Here is a 23920-nt window from a genome sequence, read left to right as displayed (position 1 = left end):
CGGGCATGCCCTAGTATATATAAAGCAGTAAAGTATGTTTGTTTGTTTGTTTGTCCTCTTATAACTCGAGAACTACTCATCGCAGAGAAAAACCAAAGGCATATTCGGAATCAGTACGTCTCAGAGCAACTACAGCACACCTTAAAATTAAAAAAAATTCGGGTTTTAAAATTAGCGTATTACGCATAATTAGCGCTAGCAGAAGAGAGAGGGATTCGAAGGGAGAGAGCGCAGCGCTCCTAGTGCTTCTGACTACAGCACACCTTAAAATTTAAAAAACTTCGGGTTTTAAAATTAGCGTGTTACGCGTAATTAGCGCTAGCAGAAGAGGGAGGGAATCTAAGGGAGGGAGCGCAGTGCTCCCTCTAGCGCTTCGCAGCGCCAGCGCTTCTGTTAGCGTAATTAGCATATTTCGGAACGTTAATTTTTCAACTTCATTATTCGGAATCAGTACGTTCCAGAAAACCTTCGTAACGTTAATTTTTCAACTTCATCCGATTGACATGGGACCAACGGCAAGAGTGAAACATACAGGCTACATTTATTTGACGACAATGAGTTCCGACTTCCGGGTTCGTGCCGCCAACCCTGTTAGGCGCCTCTTGCGGCACACAGGGAATTACCAGTGAACTGGTACTCAATTTGCCGACCTCGGTGGGATGACAGGCTGAGTCAACCCCCCTGGTGTTAAGGGGGAGGAGGAGGGGAGGGGGAAGAGAAGGGGAGGGGAACGAGGGGGGAGGGGGAGGGGATCGAGGGGGAGGGGGAGGGGGAGAGGGAAGGGGGGGAGGGGGAGAAGGGGGAGGGGGGGGGGGAAGGGAGGAGGAGGGGAGGGGAACGGGGAGGGAGGGGGGAGGGGAGGGGCCCTTCTTCCCCTGGGCACCCCCACACCCTTCCATCCCCCCTCCCCCTCCCTCACCTCCCCCCCTCCCCCTCCCCTCCACTCCCCCTCCCCCTCCCCTCCCCCTCCCCCCTCCAGAATTTCACCTCCTTACACCTTGTATTTATTGTTATTTTAAAAAAAAAATCTTCTGTACACTGCCCTTGAGGCTCGGTTTGCAAGCCACCATCTACAATTCCAATGGAAGAAACATTATATTAATCTTTTATGGAAAATGTTTTTCGAGTTAGTTTTATCTTCAAAAATAGACCATAGTGAACACACATTTGTGTTGAAAGATTGGCCTTTAAAACATACCCTTATGAGAGTGGACAGACATCTATACAAACACACAAACTGACATTGTGTTTTATATGGTACATATATGTTTTTTTTTGTTTTGTTTTTTGTATACTGAATCGAGGCTTGTGAAAGAGCTAACATTTATTTCACAAACAAATCAACCAGACAAACAAAATATATAAAAAGAGGGAGCGGAAGACAAGATGGGGAGAGAAGGGGAAGCACACAAACATAACATTTGAGAGCAGGGAGATGTGTGGGGGGGAGAGGGCTTGGGGGGAAGAGGCGTGGGAAGGGGGGGGGGTGGGAGAAGTATAAAAACACAAGGACACCAAGGACTTCCAGGACAGAAGTTGGTATTTCAAAAAAGTGGCTTTGGGGTGAAATTAGCGGGGGTAGAAAAGATCAAGGTTTTGGATGGGGGAAGATAAGAGATGGTGGTGAACAGCTGTTTTAAAGACCTGGAGGGTGGAGTGGGATTGAAGAGAGTGAGGGAGTTTGTTCCACAGGCGGGAGAAAAGAGGAATGAAGGAGTGAAGGTGAGCAGAGAGTCTTGATTTTGGCAGTTTAACCATAAGAGGGTTGCAGGCAGATCTTGTGCAACCTGTAGGAATATTTGGGGGACAGAGCCCAGAGAGAGCTGGGGGGAGGGGGGGGCAAGGCCAGAGAGGAGTCGGTAGAAGACGGAAAGACCACCAACCTGCCTGCGGTGAGTGAGTGAAAGGCCCTCGGAGGAGGAGTCGGAGAGATCATTGATGAAGACCAGAAATAGCACAGGGCCCAGAACACTGCCTTGGGGAACTCCAGCCTGAACAGGAAGAGGAGATGAGAGAAACCCATTCAGGGCCACACGTTGACTACGACTAGAGAGGAAGTCCGCCAGCCATGCGTGGAGATTTCCATGGATACCAAAGGAGGAGAGTTTGGTGAGCAGAGCGGGGTGCCAGACCAGCAGGGTGCCGGCCAGCGGGGTGCAGGGTGCCAGTTGTTTCATTTTATGTCTTATGATTCCTTTCGTTTGATTCTACATGCTGCCCTCCCAGGTCGAAAGTCTCATAGAAAACAAATAAGCTAGTCACAAGAGTCACAAGTCACAACTCTTTCACAAGAGTCACAATAATATTGACAACATCAGTCAGCTATTCACGCTCTGTTCGAAGCTGTCCACGCTCTCCACACTATCGAAGTTAAGTAATAGTTTCCATTTGTATTTTCGTCAAAACTATTTCTTTTATGGTGTGTGTAACTGTACGTATAGTGTGTCCCTAGGAAGATTCTCAGTGTAATCCTTCATACCTGCATGAAATATCGTCGGTTAATTCGTGTCATGTCTTTTGAGGCCTTGTACCTTGTCCGACCTTGAGGCTTTGTTTTTCTCTCAGTGGTCCATCTATTGTGCTCCAACTACTTTCGTTCTCTGTTTGTTTCCCAGTCTTTTCACCCCATACGTCCTTGTTTAAAATCTCAACTCAAAAACAAAAAAACAAACAAACAAAATTTTTTCCTTCTCTGTTCTTATTCGTTGTCTTTATTCGTTCATTTGTTCTTCGTTCTTCGTGTTTCACCCACATTTCCCCAGATAGTTTTCACTGTTAAACTTTAAAATGTTGAAACTTTCCCCTGAAGTTCTGTAGTCTGTCGTGTATTATAACACCTTTTTTCTTCTTCTTCTTCTTTAAAAGGTTGCTTTCGACTTGCTCACCAAATCTATTCATTCCAAAAAAAAATTCCATCTCTTACAGTGCCTCTTTCATACATTCCCTAAACTCTCCTGCTCTCCACCCCCCTCCCCCCTCCAGCATCCTCAAACGTATTTTTGACTCGAAGGTCACAAGAAACTCATTTTGCAATAAATGTTCATTTCCCATTAATCGTACACTTTCCAAAATCCAATCTCACCCCTCCCCTCCAAACCCTCCCCTCCAAATCTTCCCCATCACCCCTCCCCTCCAAATCTTCCCCAACACCCATCCCTTTCAAATCTTCCCCCTTGCCCCTCCCCTCCAAATCCTCCCCATCACCCATCCCTTTCAAATCTCCCCCCTTGCCCCTTCCCTCCTAAACTCCCCCCACACCCTTCCCCTCCAAGATTCCCCCTCGCCCCTCCCCTCAAAGACTCTCCCCTCACCCCTCCCCTCCAAATCTCCCCCATCTCCCATCCCTTTCAAATCCCTCCCCTTGTCCCTTCCCTCCTAAACTCCCCTCATAAGCTCCCCCCTCGCCCCTCCCCTTCAAATCTCCCCACCCTCATTTCTTCTCCATTTCCCCCCTCTCACCCCCCTCCTCCTCAAAGCGTCCTCCCCGCCTCTTCCCCCTTCCAACTCTCACCTCCATCTCCCCCAACCTTCTGCCTCGCTCTTCCCCCTCCTCAAATAACACCTCACTGTGCCTCACCCAATCACCATCAAACCTTTTGTCTGCCCCATCCTTCCCTTTCTCCGAGCTATTCTGAAATCTCTGACACACCTCCAACAGCTCTCCCTACCTCTTCCTCCTCTTCCACATCATACCCTACCCCTCCCCCCCCCCTGTCCTGTATCCGATGCCCCCCCTTCCTCTTCATTAACGGCATGGACCTCAAACATCCGGGGCCTTCGTTCAAACTTAACTGATCTCTCCATACAGGTTGCTTCTGACAAACCAGACGTGATCTGTTTAACAGAAACTTTCCTCTTTCATGATGTCTCTGATTCCTTATTATCCTCCTCCGAGGGCCTTTCACTTACTCACCGCAGGCAGGTTGGTGGTCTTTCTGTCTTCTACCGACTCCTCTCCGGACTTGCTCCTCCAGCCCTCTCTGGGCTCTGTCCCCCAAATATTCCCAAAGGTCGCACAAGATCTGCCTGCAACCCTCTTATGGTTAAACTGCCAAAATCAAGATTCTCTGCTCACCAAACTCTTTCATTCCTCTTTTCTCCCGCCTCTGGAACAAACTCCCCCACTCCCTTCAATCCCACTCCTCCCTCCAGGTCTTTAAAACAGCTGTTCACCACCATCTCTTATCTTCCCCCATCCAAAACCTTGATCTTTTCTACCCCCCCTAATTTCACCCCAAATCCTCTTTTTTGAAATACCAACTTCTTTCCTGGAAGTCCTTGGTGTCCTTGTGTTTATACTTCTCCCACCCCCCCCCCCTTCCCACGCCGCCTCCCCCAAGCCCTCTCCCTCCCACACATTCCCGATGTCCCTCACAAATGTTGTGTTTATGTGCTTCCCCTTCTCTCCCCATCTTGTCTACCGCTCCCCTTTTAATACACTTTGTTTGTTTGTCTGTTTGATTTGTTTGTGTGATAAATGTTCGCTCTTTCACGAGCCTCGATTATGTTTCCAAAAATAAAAAATAAAAATCCCGTAGGAAATTGGACCAGTAGGATCGACTGGTTTAAATAAGAAAAGTGAAATACTGGACCAGTAGAAAAAAAAAAGAGTCCCTTTTTAAGGTCATTTTCCCTGCTAGAGCGAGGGTTCGCCTTGCGGGCCCCATGACAAGCATCATGCTTCCCTTTTAGGGGCAATGTTTTTATGGCCGGATGCCCTTCCTGATGCCAACCCTTAGTCACCTCTTATGATGCCCAGGGATACGGTGTACCTATTCTAAACCGGGGCACACACCGGCACATTCATTGCAGCAAGCTGGTACTCAATTTGCCGACCTCCAAAGGATAACAGGCTGAGTCAACCCCCTGGCGTTGATTCAATGGTCGACCGGGATTCAAACTCAGGATCCTCGGGCCCCAAGCCAGCACCCTAACTGCTAAGCCAACACCAGGCTGTGGACCAGTCGAAAATACGAACAAAAAAAAACAGTTGGTCAATGGGACCAGTAAGAGACCAGCCATAAATGTCCTGCCATGTTGAAAATAACTTGTACAACATCAGTTGTACAAATGCAACTTGCATTTGCATTTAGAACAAAGACTACAGGGAAACCCTGTTATAAAGAACATGGCTATAACTAATTCAATATGGAATTGTTTGTTTTGCGTTTGTTTATAACAAAATATAGTTAAAGTATTTTGGTTGGTCTTTGGGTTTTCAGACCAGTTAACTTGAATGGTTTCTACAGGACCAGTTGAACCTAAAGGTTCCTATTGGTTTCTAGACCAGTTGATTCTAATGGTTTCCATTGATGTCAACCGATTCTGGTTCGGTTTCTATTGGAAACTCTACTGGTTCCTGCAGAAACAAATAGGAACCGTGATTTCCAATGGAGACCCACATAAACGCCCTTCTGGTCTCAATTGGTTTCTATGGGATTTTAGACCTGAGCTGTCTCCTATAGCAACCGTGCTCTCGCGAGATCCCGTCAGAGTGGGAAGTGCATATGGTCATTCACAAAACAAGGAACCAAATCACAAACGTGGACCAGGAACATAGCATTACATTGTAGTCTGCACACGATTAAAGTGAAATCCCAAAGCACGTCTTGATCCGGAAATAGTCGCTGTTTTAACTGCTCAGAGGTTAAGTTTTAAGGAAGATACGGTATTCTGTATCATCTTACGAAGATATATGTTGAGTTTAAATTGCATACCGTAATTACCTTCGCAAAAGCGGAAGGTTATGTTTTGATCGCTGTGTATTTATTTGTATGTCTGTGTGTGTGTGTGTATGTTATTCGCATAACTCAAAAAGTATTCAACCGAATTGCATGAAATTTGGTGGGATGATTGGTTATTATACGGGACACATTTGATTAGATTTTGGGAGCAATCGGGTCAAAGGTCAAGGTCAAGGTCACGAAAAGGTCAAAATCGTATTTTTACCAAGTACAGAACAGTAGCTGCGGCGAAGGTATGCGCTCTACCGAGTGCCCGTTCTAGTTTTAAATGTCCTGGCCTCACCGTCCTTGTGTTAGAATTTCATTTTATTTAATTGACATATGTGGGAAAATTACACACCCAGGCCAGGAATCGAACCCAGGTCCTCTCGTGATCCGTACCAGTTCTCTGCCATCAGAGCTATAGATGGCAGAGCACTGGTATGGTTCACTAGAGGATCTGGGTTCGATTCCTGGTCTGGATGTGTAATTTTCCCACATATGTCAATTAATTAATTACAATACTGTTCATTTATTTAATTGAATTTCATTTTAATTTACGTCCAACATAAAAGTTCATTTTTACTTGTATACCATGAACCAGCCTCACTGATCGGTGCATGATATCCATGGTGTAAATATTGCACCAATCAGCGAGGGTGGTTCATTGTAAGTAAAAGTGCCTTTTATTTGGGATCCAAAATAAAATGAAATTCTAACACAAGGACTGTGATTGCATCACGTTTAAAATGATTCGATTTAAACTCTATGTCTATCTTTGTAAGATACTGCAGAATTTACCGCATCATCCTTCAAGCTTAAACTCTGAGCTGTTGAAACAGCAACCATTTCCGGGATCAAGACATGCTTTGGGAATCACACAAGATCCAAGCAAATCAAATGGTTCGTTTTCAATAAAGTAACATGACACTCGTGGAAAAAGATTGAGCTGTCCTTTTGGAAAGGTTTACAGTATTTTTATTTCTATTTGCAAGCATGTTTAATGAAACTGTAATGATGTGCAATGTGCATTCATGTTCATAATTTTTTTTTCTTTTCCCTTGTGAATCACGAACCGCCAGGAACCGATCCCCCTTTTTCCCATTGAAACATTGCCCAACATTCGCGGATTTGACATTCGCAGCACTTTTCAGGAACCTATCCCCCGCGAAAGTCGATGAACAACTATATATATATATAAATACTCGTATATATTGTTACGGTTCTGAGAATGTACATTCTGAACATTCTGAACCATCATTAAAGGTTAACGGTTTGCCCCCATAGTTAGTCCACAAGCAACACGTAGGCCACCTTAGAACATTAGTTATGTTCGAGTATGTGTGAGAATAAGGTCATTTCCATTAGTGATACCTGCGTTGTGTAAAATAGATAAGAGTAGCCCCCGTTCATTTTGCCTCCACCCTCCAAATCGACCTCGTTGGGCAGCATCCATCCCGCGCCCTGATTCGGCTAATCCACCTCCTTTGCCAGCAGCATTCGCTGCTGGCAAGGGTTTTCGCTCAAATCCAGCCAAATGACACGACGTAGGCCTGAGAGAGGGTGGAGCCGGCGTTGAGGTCGGAGAGCGGCAGCGAGACGGTAAGAGCCAACAACCAACCAGGGCTCAGGTGAAAGGGCATGAGGGGCGTGGTAAGGGCGCGGCTGGCAAGTTCCAGAGGGTTCGCTGGGCGGCGCTATATAAACGCGCGCACAAAGCCCTTAAAGAGGACTGATGAGCAAGGGCCTTTGTAAGAGGACTGACGCAACTGCACTCAGTGAAAAGGACTGCCCTTATGAGAGAACTGTACAAGAGAACTGAAGGAATCGCGCTTGCTACCAAAGGGCTTATGCGACGTGATTGTGCAAAGAGGCCTTGTGAGGAAAGCGCATTGGGGAGCGCCTATTGAGTGGCATTGGGACCGCTTATAGCGCCAGTGCATTTAAGACGTACGCGACCGTGGTCGCCAGTAACCGCCAGCCAGCCATGCCTTTCGCCCTGTAACTGTCCGCTCCGCGTAAACGACCCGCGGGGAGCTTCTGCTGCCCTGACCATCGGCTTCACGGTACGAGTTGGGGACCGGAGAACGAGCTGCGTGGACGCCATCATCCCTGGACCATCACCCTGACCTTCTACATCCCCGTGTGAGTGTGTCTGTGTGTGACGGGCCCGTTTGTCCAGGGATAAGTTAAGACTGTATAAGCTTCACTGTGTGTTCTTCTCTTCCTTCCTGTACACATTGTAAATAAACCAATCTGTACTTCCTGTCTTTCCTGATTGGACCGTATCAGTCCTTTCCTCCATTGGGTAAGCGTGGCACGATTCGGAACCGCTCAATTCGGGTTTAGTTCTGTTAACAGCTCGGATCACGGCTCGCTATCGCTCGGCGTTTCCACTACAACCGTGATTCGGGCGGGGTTATTTCCTTGCTTCCTGGGAGGCGTTGGTAATTAGGTATTAGGAATTTGGCCTACGGCCCTACCCAGCGCTGACCGGAAGGAACATCATAGCCCCGGACCACGTCGGCTAGCAAAAAGACAAGGGGACTAAATCCCCCCTTGATAAAGGGGAAAGGCCGACGTTGAGATCCACAACAATTGGTGTCAGGAGTGGGATTGGACCCGAAGTGCGCCTAACGCACTCCAAATTACGAGCGGCCGAAATTTAATTAAAAAAAGAAAACATCCAAATTACATCGTGCCATGGCTAGTCAAGACGGTCGGATGCCGGTGGGGGTAGAAGACGAGGAGATAGGGGAAGTAATAACCCAGGACCCCCGGGAAGAATGGGAGGGACAGTTGGCAATGGAGGAGAGAATTAATGAGGGTGCAGCAGTAGGGGCAGCTGGGGAAGAAAATGGCGGTGCTTCGCACGTAGCGGCGAGAGTCGAGCCTGCAGCGCCAATAGATATGGGCTTATTGATGACCCACATGATGGCCTTTATGGTCAAAACAGAGGATAGCCTGAAAAAAATGAGTGGGCAAATGGACGCCGAGGGGGACAAATCAAGGGCAGAAATGAAAGAATTGGGAAATCAAATTGGGGGATTGAAAAATGATATGGGAGAAATGAAAGAGGGGTTTAGTGGGGTTGGAAAACAGGATGGGCACCCAAGAGAATCGAATGAAAGGGATGAAAGACAGGTTAAAAGGGTGTGGTAACAGAATAGGAGGCCAAATAAAAGAGATGGGGAAAGAAATAGAGTGCAGGTCGAGCAGGAAAGTCGCATTGGTACGTGACGGGGTAACGCGAGTTGAGGAACGCGGGAAAAGCGAGCCTGAGCGAGGCACAGTTAAGTGGACCAGGGTAGAGATCACGACTCGGGGTATGGAAAAGCCGACGGCCGCCGAATTAGAAGAAATTTTTTTAAGCGCGCCGGCGGTCGTTGGGCTAGAAATTGAAATAAAAGAAATAGTGGAAATTGGGGTTGAGGAGACGGCAGACTTAGAAAATCAATCACGGGAGGAAAAAATGGAATGTACTCAAAGTCTGCATTCGCATTGTGATGTCGTGCTGTCTAACCCCAATGAGAATTTGCAGGCGCTGCTGCGGAAAAGGGTCCCAAAGGTAAGTAGGGTTGTGTATGGTGCGAAAAGGTTTGGCGCGAAAGTGTTTGGCGCGGAAAGATTTTTCGCGCGCTTGGGATCGCGACGTCACCCGGGCGCTCGTGGAGGGTCCGTGGTGCGCTGTGTGGAAGTGAATGGCACGCATGTGCGAACGGCGCCAGAGCGAGAGTGTGAAACTGAGAGTAAGAGTGAGTGCACAATGGAGTGTATGTGTGATGAGTGCGACACAGAGTGTGAGGTGGATGAAGAGAGTGTGCGAGGATGTACATTGTACACCAGAGCGTCCCGGAGAGAGTGCACGAGTATGCACACCAGAGCGTGCCGGAGAGAATGTGCGAGGATGCACACCAGAGCATGCCGGAGAGAGTGTGCGAGGATGCACACCAAAGCACGTGATTGGGTATGTGCAGGAGTGTACACCCATGGTTGTTACAGAGGATGTAATGGAGTGTGCGAGTGGTGTGAGTGTGCCTGGGTGGTATGCACGAGCGAGTGCAGTGACGAAATGTGTGGAATGTATGAGAGGCGCTGGGATGCCTTGGTGTGGAATGAGTATGGGAAGGGTCGTGTGGTGTGAGAATGCAACTCGAGCATCGACGCAGACCGGGGCAGCGTTTAGGGCTATGTACAGCCGACGCGAGCTCTCAGGGCGTGGTGTTCTTTGTGTGCTGTGGGGGCCGGTGGGGATCGTTGCCGCGGCAGCGTGCACGATTCGGGCTGGGCCCCACCATGTATGGTCGGTGCCGTGCCGTGCCGTGGCGCAAGGGGCAAACGGCATGATTCCGGGGGAGGAAGGCGAGGTCGGACCTTCGCCCCCTGGCGGGCGCGGTTCTCTGGCCGGGGGAGGTTGGGCCACCATGTAGGGGACCGAAAGGCCCTACACCGGGATGGCGCCTGGAACCTCGGCCCAAGTATGCCTCCTCCCCAGAATCGAAAATGCCGGACGGACCCAACCAACAGGAGACAGACCACCCGTATGCATTGCTCGGCTTTGCGAAGCCGAGCTGTGAAAATGTATTTCCACCCCGAGAGGCTCGAGTTAGTGGACAAATAGAAATAGTGATGGCGAATGGTAGCTTTACCATTCACCTCACATTCTTGGGGCAAAGGAGCAGTATATTTATGGGGTTGGCAGTGAGAACTAGCCGAGTGCGGGCTAGGATATTGTTAGGGACCTAGAAATGACCATAGGAGACCAAGATTTAAGTAGTGACATTGTACAAGTAGAGGGGACGTAGTCAGATTAGGTGGATGTTAATGACGAGGGAAGTGCTTAGTGTAAGGGAAGACGGGGAAAGCACCAGTATTAGAGGGAAGTAGTTAGTTAGATGATGCTGTGTGTGTGAGTATGAGCATCTTGGTGATGAGCTTGAAATGAGGAATTGAATGGGAACCACTGTGTGCATGAACTTGGTGAAATGAGGCATTGGTCGTGAATGGTTGTGTGTGTGAGAATCTGGTTGTTGTGGAAAACCAATCAGGTCCACACAACTTTAGTCCAATGGTTGGTTTAATTGCATTTAGATCACCACATCATTCCTGTAAAGTAGAAATACACAATAAGTATATGATGCGACATCTCATGGGTCCAGTCATCTATCTATAATTCCAGTAATCTCTGTGTGTATGTGTGTGTGTCTGTGTGTGTGTGTGTGTGTGTGTGTGTGTGTTTGTCTGTGACCGCTGTTTCTCGACAACCACGGGTCCGATATACTTGAAACTTGCCAGGTATATTGCTGGGGACCCGAGGATGTGCCTTTTCAAGGTTTGAAATTAATCGGACAAGTGGTTCCCAAGGTATGGTCACCGTACTCGCAAGCCGTTCGCTTTGGCTTTGCGAATGGACCAAACCATTTCATGTAAATAGAGGGGGGGGTTCTACCGTACTCGCAAGCCGTTCGCTTTGGCTTTGCGAATGGACCAAACCATTTCATGTAAATAGAGGGGGGGGGGGGGGGTTCTGTGGTCGTTACTGCCACGTGGTTTCAAAGTTTTTTTTTGTTGTTGTTGTTTGCACGCATGTTTTTTTGCACCCACGTACGGGCACGCCCTAGTATCATTCAATGCAAGCAAGCTAGATATTCTATACAGGCGTACCGTTAGCGAGGCTACCGATGTAACATGTCACAAGGGAGAAGTCTCGGAGCACCGTCGCAGCAGCGGGTCTTATAGTCACGCCCCTAGCGGTGACAACGAGCAGCGAGCATCACCCCGGGTTCAGTACGAATACGATTTCACTACATTCTCCCCCTGTCAGAATTATACGGCCGCGTGGCTAAAAGCGAGTGAGCGTCAGCACGAATAGGGTGCGGAGTATCAGTCGACCCAACCGTATCGGGCCGGGCGGCGAATTTCTCTGCCAGCACGCGTCCGAAATTCCCCGGGTACGGCATCACGTATCCCTGTGTCCCCGGCGTCAGAGGCGCCAACAGGGTCGGGTGACGAAGGGGGTAACTCCAAGTCGTCGGGCCCGGGTAGTCTCGACGAGGGGAGGGTCGGTGGACTGTCGGCGATGGGAGTGTCGGGAGAGGCCATAGTCTCATAGATGGGTTCGATCGGTTCGTCCGATTCCCTACTTAGGTCGTCGACCCCGCAAGGGGCAAGGTGACGAACGGAGACAGTAGTCTCACGGCCATCAGACGTCATCACACGAGCATGCTCAGGATTAGCCTGGAGAATCTGCACTTTGTCCACTAGGGGGTCGTACTTGCTCGCGCGAACCGCCCGTTTAAGGTAGGCCGGCCCGGGCCCAGCGAGCCAACTGGGCAAAGACCGTATACACCCCAAGCTCCTGGGGTGGTGGAAAAGTCGCTCGTGGGGAGTTTGGTTGGTTGCCGTACTCAGGAGAGCCCTGATCGAGTTCAACGCCGCAGGTAGCGACCAAGCCCATTTATCGAGGCCCCGGCCGAGGGTCCGGAGGTGGAGCATGACGGCCCTCCAGATAATCCCGTTGAAGCGTTCGATCTGCCCATTAGCCTGAGGTCTGTACGGCGTGGTGTAACTAGACGCAATGTTATTTTGGAGCAGATAGCCGCGCACCTCCTGAGACAAGAAGACCGCACCCCGGTCGGTATGGACATAGGCCGGGTAACCGAACATTGAGAACAAGTTCTGTAAGCATCGCATCACCGTGGCAGCAGTCATGTCCGCGCACGTATAAGCAAAGGGGAATCGCGAGTACTCATCAACGATAGTGAGCAGATAGCGAGAGCCGCTCGACACCGGCAATGGGCCCTTGAAATCCATCGCCAAGCGTTCCCACGGGCGTGTAGCCTTCACCAGAGTCCCCATGGGAGGGTTATAGAAACGCGGTTTGATTTCCGCGCAGATAGCGCAGTCGCGACAGATACGTCGGATATCGTCAATCAAGTAAGGGAGATTCCCACTCCGCACGAAATGAGCGAAACGCGTTACGCCGGGATGGCCCGCAGTGGCATGCAGCACCCGTAGGCCCTCCAAAGAGGTGAAACCAGCACATGTAGCCGGTCGTGATAAGGCATCGGCGGCCTGGTTATCCTTCCCCGGGCGATATTTGATGGTGTGACAGAAGTCGGCGAGTTCGATACGCCAGCGAGTGATTATCTCGTTCTTAATGCGCTGGGCGTGTAAGGTGTCGTACATGAACGCAACGCTTTGCTGGTCCGTGATGATTTGGAAGCTCCGCCCGAGTAGGTACGGGCGCCATCGCCGAATAGACTCGACGATCGCATACGCTTCCTTTTCAACAGACGAGTGCCTCCGCTCAGCGGTGGTAAGAGTCCGTGAAAAGAAAGCCACGGGACGTCCCCCTTGGGAGAGGGTCGCCGCGATGGCCTGATCCGAGGCGTCACTTTCGAGGACGAATGAGCCGCTCTCATCGATGGTCGCCACGGCGGCTTGGGCGATGTCGGTCTTAAGGCCTTCAAAGGCCATCAATGCAGCCGAACTCAGGGGAAAGGTGTCGCAGGCCACAAGGGGGCGAAGTTTCGCGGAGAAACTTTGCACCCATTTGGAGTAATGGGCGAACAGCCCAAGGGCGCGCTTCAGAGACGCCCGATCTCAGGGAGGGGCCATGTCGAGCAAAGGTCGCAGACGCTCCTTATCCGGAGCGACAGAGCCATGGGTCACGGTGTACCCCAGAAGATCTATCGTGCGTAGGGAGTATCGGCACTTATCCTCGTTCATAGTTAAGTGATACCGCTGCGCGACCTCAAGGAAGCGCTTCAGATTAGCATCATGGTGCCCTTGGTCATATCCACAAATCGTAAGATTATCGAGGTAGACGAAAACATCGGTTAAGTGCTCCCGCGCAACGAGGTCATCCATGGCTCTCTGGAAACAAGCGACCCCGTTCGTTACCCCAAAAGGCAATCGCGTAAATTGGTACAACCGCTGCCCCGACTCGAAAGCGGTATAGATACGATCCGCCCTAGAGATAGGGATCTGGTGGTACGCACTACGAAGATCGAGAGTGCTATAGACCGAATACTGGGACACCTGTTGCACTAGCGCGTCCATCCCCGGAAGGGGGTAGGCATCCAGCTGTGTAAAACGGTTAATCGTTTGGGAATAGTCGATTACCATGCGTCTGCGATGGGCCTCGCTGCGCACCACCAAGACCTGGGCGCGCCACGGCGACCTACTAGGCTCTATGATGCCGTCTTTCAAGAGCTGAGCCGTTTCGTCCGCAATGAATTGCATGTCAGCGCGAGAGTAGCGTCGTGATTTAACCGCGACAGGGGTGCAGTCGGAGGTTAGATTGGGGAACAGCGAAAGCGGCTGGACGTCCATTTGCGCTAGGGCGCACACCACTAGCGCGTCGTCCGCCCCCACAACAAGAGTGTCAGGCCCACCAAACTCCATTACCAGACGTCCATGCAGCTTAAGAAAATCGTGTCCTAACAGAATATCAGCACATAATGCGGGTAAAACCATAAGGTGTACATCAGGGAAAACCCGTCCCTTTAGCACGAGTTTTAATCGGCATTCCCCCTTCGTGCTGAGCCGAAGCCCCTGGGAAGCCATGAAGATCCGTCTCGTAGACCGCCAGATCCGCCATCCATGCCTGAGCACAAGTCGCTGGTCGATAAAACTATCCGTAGAACCTGTATCCACCAAGGCCCGAACACAATGGCCTTCAACCATAAGGGGAATAAGGGCTTGAGCCAGGCCAGACGAGGCTGCTGGGAGCGGGACTGAGCCCCCCGAATGGGTCGGACCAGCCTCGCGGGTGGATCCTACGCCAGCAGCAGTTTTGCGGTCGTGGCCGGAGTCTGCGTTGACCATGGGGAATCCATTATCGTCATCAGAGGGCTTTCCCCAGCATTCCGGTGTTTCGCGATTCAAAATCTGACAATTCTGACGAGAAAAGGCCTCCGTAGTATTTGACATCACCTTTTGACACTTTTGGCAGCAAAAGGCTTCCGTAGTATCCAAAATCGCCTTTTGACATTTTTGGCCGGAAAAGGCTTCCGTAGTATTCGAAATCGCCTTTTGACATTTATGGCCGCTTTGACAAAAGGCTTCCGTAGCATTCGAAATCGCCTTTTGACATTTTTGGCCGCTTTGACAAAAGGCCTCCGTAGTATTTGAAAGCTCCCTTAACTCCTTTGTCGGGGCGTGGGCCGCTGTTAGTTCGTGGACGACTCGAGGAGTACGAGGGGCTTGGCGAGGTTTCAAAGCCCCTTGCGTGGCCCGGAGTTTGGCCAAGGACACGGCCTTTGTGCCCGATGGAGAAGGAGACGGTGGTGGCTGTCTGGTGACGCCCGCCAAGGACGTCTGAGCGCCCAGGGGGCCGCAGAGAGGGGCCCTCCCCTTCGAAGTCGGGTAAGGCGCCGGGTGTCGGGCTTGGCTTGCGGGCTCCGCTATTAGCCCATTCAAGGTCGCTGCGCCCGCGCGACCGCGACTGCGCGAGTCAATGTGCCGCGAGCCGCGTGCCGTTTTCCTGCACACTTTTGCGTAATGTCCCTTTAGCGAGCACAAATGGCATATAGCGTTACGTGCTGGACACACGACTCGGGCATGACGAGGCCCTCCACAGAAAAAGCATGCGGCCCCGCGCAAGGCCTTGGGTCTGCTGGTCAGAACGGCAGCCGTTAGGGCTGGGTCATCCTCCGGAGCATCCCGGAGTTCAGCGAGCGGATCCGCGTCCTCGGCGGTGGCACTCTCCGGCCGGGCGTGTAGTGTGGTGCCCGCCAAAAGGCGCGTGCGGTCGTAGGTGTGCGATTGCATCCGCGCTTCGGTGTATACTGTCGCTTGCTCGAGTGCCGTAGCGAAGGTCAGGTCGGTCTTCTCCAAGAGTTTGAGCCTTAGTTCCTGGGAGGAGACCCCAGCAATGAAGGCATCTAAAAGACGATCATCCTGAGCCTGCGCGGGAGTCCGTGGCTCCCTGACGCTGTCCAGCAAAAGCTGCCGGAGCTCCTGGGCATAGTGGTCCATTGCCTCGTTGGGTTGCTGACGTCGCGTTTGCAACAAATAGCGTGCGTACACCGGGCTCTTTTCCTTTATGTATAGCCGTTTAAGCTCGGCGATGGAGAGGTCGTACGTCGCGCATTGAGCGATAGCGTTGTACACCCGGTAGTCGATTTTTGCGTGGAGAGTGGCTAGCTTCGCGGCAGCCGTCGGTGCAGTCTCAGGCTCATCAAAAAGATTCTGCAGTTGTCGGAGCCAGTGCTTCAGCTGCAAGCCTCCATCCGCGGCTTGAGGGTCGGCGCTGAAGATGCACACCGTCAGCGTCTTGTTGCCAGCCATGGATCTTAAATGTAATTAAGTGTTGTGGAAAACCAATCAGGTCCACACAACTTTAGTCCAATGGTTGGTTTAATTGCATTTAGATCACCACATTATTCCTGTAAAGTAGAAATACACAATAAGTATATGATGCGACATCTCATGGGTCCAGTCATATCATTCAATGCAAGCAAGCTAGATATTCTATACAGGCGTACCGTTAGCGAGGCTACCGATGTAACATGTCACAAGGGAGAAGTCTCGGAGCACCGTCGCAGCAGCGGGTCTTATAGTCACGCCCCTAGCGGTGACAACGAGCAGCGAGCATCACCCCGGGTTCAGTACGAATACGATTTCACTACACTGGTTATTGGTGAACTTGGTGAAATGAGGCATTGGTCGTGAATGGTTGTGTGTGTGAGAATCTGGTTATTGGTGAACTTGTTGAAATGAGGCATTGGTCGAGAATGGTTGTGTGTGTGAGAATCTGGTTATTGGTGAACTTGGTGAAATGAGGCATTGGTCGGGTATGACCGGAGAAAGTGTATGAGTGGTGTATTGAGGATGTGTGTAATGGTGTTGAGTGATTGACTTGCATGGGGTGCAAGTGGATAAATGGTCAGAATACTGAGTGGTGTGGAATAAATGGTGTGGAGTAAATGGTGTGTGGAATGAGTGGTGTGGAGTGCATGGTGCGAAGGAGTGGATGGGGGAAGATGGACCCCTTCATGAATACCCGGGGAGGGTAGTTTAAAGTTAGGTAGAGGGAGTAGGTAAATTGTTTGGATTTTGACATCTGTGGTGCAGATAGTAGCAAGTTGTTGCTTTGAGGGGTGCATGAGTGAGTGGAATGGCTGGGCTTGTGAGCCTGTTGGTGAGTACGGTTAAATGGGCACTCCGCCACTGGTAGTCTGTCGGCCAGGTGAGGCCGCAGGTAGGCTCTGGGAGCCAGTTAGAGTTCAGGGTAGAGTTCAGTGGGGCCCGAGGATCCGAGAGAAGGACCCGGGTAGCCCAATGCCAGAGAGGGCATCAGATGGGTGAGAGAGCCAGTAGGGCCTTCCCCAAGTTAGGGTAGTTATGAGGAGCTGGGCAAGCTCGGGTGGCGACTTCAGTGGCGGAGGTGCGCAGGTAAGTAGGACCTGCTGGTAGAGCCACACGACCCAGCCCCGAAATTGTGCGAGGGCACAGTAGGAAAAATTGGGGGAGTGAGACCCCAAATTGGAAGAGCACCACAGGATGGTCAATGGGAATTGGTTTTTAGAACCACATAGAGTAAAGATGGCCAATTGGATTGGCAGGGCAAGACCCCGGGTAGTGTAAAATGAGTTAATGTCAATTAGAGGATAGCTTGGATCAGAATCACTTCGCACCATCCACATCCACTCACCAAGGTGACAGGACTCCACACCAGGTTTTTGCAAATAGTTGGAATGAATGATGCATCATGACGTGGGTGAGATATTCTGTTTATTCCATCTCTTCCTTATTGGGAGGGATTGGAGACGAATTCAGAATTAGAGGAGATATGGGAGACGAGACGGTAGAGACGGAATTTGTGAAGGAAGTGTAAATACGGGGAAGGGCAAGGGTTAGGTAGAGGGAGTAGGTAGAGGGAGTAGGCTGACATGGGGGGTTATGTACGGCTAGGGACGAGCTTTCTCCGCTCGTTCTCCCGCGCCCCTCATGTTGCATTGCCTTGCATTGTGTGTACCGTTGCGCCCTTGCCCCCGCTGACTCTCTCTGCTTTGTCTTTCCTCCCCACCCATGGACCCCTATCTTTTGTTGAGGGGAGTGCGCAGGTACCCTGAGCTGTGCGGCTGCACCTTTGTGCTCCACCCTGCTACCTGTTTCCTGCACCGGTACACCTGATGGACCACACGTTCTGTGGCCTGGCACCTTTGCTTGAGCAGACAATTGCTGCAAGCATTATCTTGTGCCCTGCGGACCACTGTTTTAAGTGGCATCAAGCCAAGCAGATGGATTATAAGATGGCCCTGCAAATAATAAATAAAAAAACGGACACGGTTTGTGCACTTTTTATTATTCCAGTGTGTCAGGAAAGAAGACCAAGTTTTTATGATGTTACACCGAAGACGAAGCAAGAAAATGACGCAGCCCAGCAGCCAAGCACAAGACATCATTGATTTTTGAAATGTGATTGTGCATTTATTGATGACTGTGCATTTTGGGGATGGTGCATTTTTGTGCATTTCTGATTTATTATGGTGTATGGTGTATTGGTGCAGTGCATTCTGTGTTCCTCCTTTTCAAAATTTCTATTCTTTCCCACAAAAGAACAGGTCCTGGGTTCTAGTATTGTAAATAATTAGTAGTCTTGTAAATAACATGCTCCCCACCGGCTTTATGTGTAGTTTGCGAATTCTTTCTGTAATTAGGTTAATTGTGGGCGTGAGTCTGATAGTTAATACACAACGCAGTAGGTGGGACATATCTAGTGTTTAAAACTGTCGCACACAGGGTGTTAGGTTAAATGTAGAGGGAAACCACACCTACGTGTCACACTAAGTTAAAAAGTAGTCCTGACTCTTGCATCAGAACCGGTCATACTCACATGTGTGGGTTCGGCTCGGTCCCGAGTCTGGAAAAGGAGGGGTGCAGTGTTATGGTTCTGAGAATGTACATATACCATCATTAAAGGTTAAAGGTTTGCCCCCATAGTTAGTCCACAAGCAACATGTAGGCCACCTTAGAACATTAGTTATGTCATAGTATGTGTGAGAATAAGGTCATTTCCATTAGTGATACCTGTGTTGTGTAAAAGAAATAAGAGTAGGCCCCATTCATTTTGCCTCCACCCTCCAAATCGACCTCGTTAGGCAGCATCCATCACGCACTCTGATTCGGCTAATCCACCTCCTTTGCCAGCAGCGTTTGCTGCTGGCAAGGGTTTTCGCTCAAAACCAGCCAAATGACACGAGGTAGGCCTGAGAGAGGGTGGAGCCGGCGTTGAGGTCGGGGAGCGGCAGCGAGACGGTAAGAGCCAACAACCAACCAGGGCTCGGGTGAAAGGGCGTGAAGGTCATGGTAAGGGCGCGGCTGGCAAGTTCCAGAGGGTTCGCTGGGCGGTGCGATATAAACGCGCGCACAAAGCCCTGAAAGAGGACCGATGAGCTAGGGGCTTTGTAAGAGGACTGATGCAACTGCACTCAGTGAAAAGGACTGCCCTTATGAGAGAACTGTATAAGAGGACAGAAGGAATCGCGCTTGCTACCAAAGGGCTTATGCGACGTGATTGGGCAAAGAGGCCTCATGAGGAAAGCGCATTGGGTTGCGCCTTTTGAACGGCATTGGGAGCGCATATAGCGCCAGTGCATTTAAGATGTACGCGACCGTGGTCGCCAGTAACCGCCAGCCAGCCATGCCTTTCGCCCTGTAACTGTCCGCTCCGCGTAAACGACCCGCGGGGAGCTTCTGCTGCCCTGACCATCGGCTTCACGGTACGAGTTGGGGACCGGAGAACGAGCTGCGCGGACGCCATCATCCCTGGACCATCACCCTGACCTTCTACATCCCCATGTGAGTGTGTCTGTGTGTGATGGGCCCGTTTGTCCAGGGATAAGTTAAGACTGTATAAGCTTCACTGTGTGTTCTTCTCTTCCTTCCTGTACACATTGTAAATATACCAATCTGTTCTTCCTGTCTTTCCTGATTCGACCGTATCAGTCCTTTCCTCCATTGGGTAAGCGTGGCACGATTCGGAACCGCTCAAATCGGGTTTAGTTCTGTTAACAGCTCGGATCACGGTTTGCTGTCTCTCGGCATTTCCACTACAACCGTGATTCGGGCGGGGTTATTTCCTTGCTTCCTGGGAGGCATTGGTAATTAGGTATTAGGAATTCGGCCTACGACCCTACCCAGCGCTGACCGGAAGGAACGTCATAGCCCCGAATCACGTCGGCTAGCAAAAAGACAAGGGGACTAATCCCCCCTTGATAAAGGCGAAAGGCCGACGTTGATATCCACAACAATATATATATATATATGTATATATATATATATATATATTATATATATATATATATATATATATATATATATATATATATATATATATATATATATATATATATATATATATATATATATATATATATACATATATATACATATATATATTGTCGTGTCGCCGGTGATTAGGATCATGGGCGGCAGAGAGCTGAACAGTTTTAACGCCGAGGTGGTCAAGCCGAAAATTGGTGGTCTGTCCGTCGTGGAATGCCAAGGAAACTAGGGTGCTTACCTGCACGGACGAAAGCCTGCACATTTTGAAGTTGTTTTTAAGTTCATTGAATACAGTACAGCTGTACTCTGGTGTATGCAGTTGCTCTCATTGAATAGTACAATCGTCTCCTGACAAGGGATGAACAGCAAAACCAGTATCTGCTTCAAGTTGTGACAGAACATCGCAAGAGGTTTCCCGATTGCAGGAAATCAACGCTTATCAGGCAACAGTGAGTGGCTGGCAACCATGAGTCACTGTGCAACCCCTAAAACGTGATGTATTCAAAAAAATATTTCACATGCAGAAGTTTTACCTCAATACGAAAAAAAATTAAAGGTTAGGAGTAAAACAATTCAAAAATTAATTTAGCCTTATCCAGCTAAGAACCACCCTAATGGATATAATTATATACAGGGAGTAGACAAGATATACAGGTAGATATACACTGTGTATGGTTTGGGTGAATTCAGATCCAAAGTAAAGTTATAAAGGAAAACTTGTCTTCCGATTCGTGTCCAAAAAAAACATGCAACATAAATAAGTTGTTCTTCAATCATAAACTCATGGACGAACAGACAGACGGACATGAACCAATTGCTTAACCCCACTTTCTGTTTCTCATGTGTTTAACCTCAATCCAAAAAACCTCCAATGATCCCTCAACTGAAATCCTCAAAACAACACATCATAGGTATATGTCAACCATGGTGCACAGGTAAGCAATACGTTAAATGTGGCGCAAGTAAATCAAGTACACACCAAAAACATAATGTAAGCTAGATCGATATGTCACGACCTGGAAAAGTCGTACAACGTGGTAACTTCTTTTTGTGGTGTGAAACTATTATTGTTCTTTTTTGCCTTTGGCAGAATATGGTATCTCTGCAGCTGTCATTGCAATCCTCAGCCTCATCCTCATTATTCTTGGTGCTGTTTGTATTCTGATTGGTCTTCGCAAGAAGCAGGACTATATGATGCGCCCAGCTGGTCTTTTTATCCTTTGTGCAGGTGGGTGTTGCATGATTTGTTCTCTATCTGTTGCTTTACTTATGAGTAATAAAATCATTCGAAAAAAATGTCTATAATAAAATTTGATTTTGGATTTTTTCTCGAATTTTGGATATTCCAATGCGAAATATTTCAAAATCACGCAGCATGAGAATTGTATGCGGTGAATAAGTTTGCTGAAGCATACTTTTGAGTCAAACTGAACTTAAAGTTGCATCATCTGTGCAATGCAAGTGAATCTTTTAGAATCCCCAACTTAAATTTGATGTGTTTGCAAACATAAAACTGAAATATAGTATTTGATTGGGCAAACAGGCAATCGTATATAGTATTTAATTGGACAAACAGGCCATAGTATATAGTATTTGATTGGCCACACAGGCCATATTATATAGTATTTGTTTGACCACACAGGCCATGGTATATAGTATTTGATTGGCCACACAGGCCATATTATATAGTATTTGTTTGACCACACAGGCCATAGTATAGAGTATTTGATTGGCCACACAGGCCATAGTATAAAGTAATTTGATTGGACACACAGGCCATAGTATATAGTATTTGATTGGCCACACAGGCCATATTATATAGTATTTGTTTGACCACACAGGCCATGGTATATAGTATTTGATTGGCCACACAGGCCATATTATATAGTATTTGTTTGACCACACAGGCCATAGTATAGAGTATTTGATTGGCCACACAGGCCATAGTATAAAGTAATTTGATTGGACACACAGGCCATAGTATATAGTATTTGATTGGACAAACAGGCCATCATATTGTCGTGCGAATCCTTCCAGTTAACACCAGGGACCGCGGAACGGATCTACTGGAGGCGACGACCAAACACGGATTTTGCTTTGACTCGCGGGAAGAGGAAGGGAAGAGGAAGAAGCGGGGAAAGCGCTTACCTGGAGCGCGCCGACTGCAGCTCCGGGCCTGTAGGGAATTAATGTACTCGAACACCGAATTAGAATGTACAAAAATAGAGATTTATTCACGGAACCCGATAACAAGAAACGCGACGGTAATCAAATAAACTAAATCCTATATTGGTATCCCACACCCCAGAATCAACAACAGGACACAGGAATGAATGAAAGGAAAATAAAGCGTTAGCGTGTATTTGTGAAATGTGGTGCGTCTTAACTGTCCGTCGTCTTGTCGTGTCTGCCATCCAAACGCGGCTCCGCTTAGCCCCGCTCGTGCGCCACCAGGCCTCGAATGACCCGCCCGCCCCAGCCTCGTCTGTTCAGCGGCACGCCTCGCTCCAAGCTCCAAATCGATCGCACACGAGGTCCCGCCCGCTCACAGCACCAAAAGCACCGAGCACCGAGCACCGCTCCAAGCACCACAAAGATGGCGAACCAACGACCACCAGGGACCTCCCAAGATCAAGAAGGGAAGTGCAGAGACAAGAGACCAGCGAGGAAAGAGAGAGACAGAGCCCAGACGAGTCAGAGAGTGACGTGCAGCGCAAGAGCCAGAGAGGGACTTGCAGCGCAAGACAGCCAGAGAGGGACATGCAGCGCAAGAGGGAAAATGTCGTCCAGCATGCCCTTTTATGACCTTGCGTCCACTCTCCTCCCATGTTCCCTTTTTCTGGCGCCCTCTCATTGGCCGAGTGCCTCCCACCTGGTATTGCTCGCCCTGATTGGCTGGAGGTTTGCGCCTTCCACGCCAACCAATCACACGTTCCCTGTAGCGTGGTTATAGCTCGTGTCACTCGATGTGGCTAGGCCTGCCGGAGGTGTAGCTGGCGGCGGCCATCCGGCAGTGCCCCGATCTGGCTTTCTGCCTGTTTTCCAAAGTCGTTGTAAGGGAAGGGGATTTAATTACTGTGTGCACTAAAGGACCTATCTGAGTGTTTATATGGGTATGCATTGCCATAAGGGACAAAGGTTTGGCAACAGGGGGGATGACGAACAAAGGAATCTTCACCCATAATCCCTGCACTATTTAGCACGCCCTGCTCCCTCGTAGCGGGGACATCAATACAGCTTATCCCGACAAACCGCCTAAAACACAGAACTTATTACAAGGTTGATTCCCTATTGCGACAGTCGAATACCTACTTATACAGATCTATCTGGCTCTAGATATTCCTTTACCCCACCGACATAACAATATATAGTATTTGATTGGCCACACAGGCCATCGTGTATAGTATTTTAAGGCACACAGGCCATAGTGTATAGTATTTTAAGACACACAGGCCATAGTGTATAGTATTTGATTGGCCACACAGGCCATAGTGTATAGTATTTGATTGGCCACACAGGCCATAGTGTATAGTATTTTAAGGCACACAGGCCATAGTGTATAGTATTTTAAGGCACACAGGCCATAGTGTATAGTATTTGATTGGCCACACAGGCCATAGTGTATAGTATTTTAAGGCACACAGGCCATAGTGTATAGTATTTTAAGGCACACAGGCCATAGTGTATAGTATTTGATTGGCCACACAGGCCAGAGTGTATAGTATTTTAAGGCACACAGGCCATAACGTTTTTATAGTGATCTGAGACTCACGTGCATAATAAATAGTTGTGGAAACATCAGTTTACTTTTCCATGAATTGCAAAGACATGAATTGCCAATGGACAAACCTAGGTTTGCAAGCATCATGAGCCATTGGTATAACAAATGGGAATACTAA

General features: G+C 49.1%; 1 protein-coding gene across 1 annotated transcript in view; it reads left to right on the top strand.

The window, feature by feature from the left end:
• Positions 1 to 23920, top strand: part of CACNG1 (calcium voltage-gated channel auxiliary subunit gamma 1) — a 48844-nt gene that overhangs the window by 5651 nt on the left and 19273 nt on the right. Inside the window, exon 3 of the mRNA XM_068110378.2 lies at positions 21112 to 21249. Within this exon, the coding sequence (XP_067966479.2) occupies positions 21112 to 21249 (138 nt within the window). The remainder of the gene's footprint in view (positions 1 to 21111; positions 21250 to 23920) is intronic.

Source organism: Myxine glutinosa, chromosome 3, assembly GCF_964187855.1.
Source record: "Myxine glutinosa chromosome 3, kmMyxGlut1.1, whole genome shotgun sequence".
Classification (NCBI taxonomy): domain Eukaryota; kingdom Metazoa; phylum Chordata; class Myxini; order Myxiniformes; family Myxinidae; genus Myxine; species Myxine glutinosa.
The sequence above is the reverse complement of the archived record's forward strand: the minus strand, read 5'-3'. Positions and strand labels throughout refer to the sequence as shown.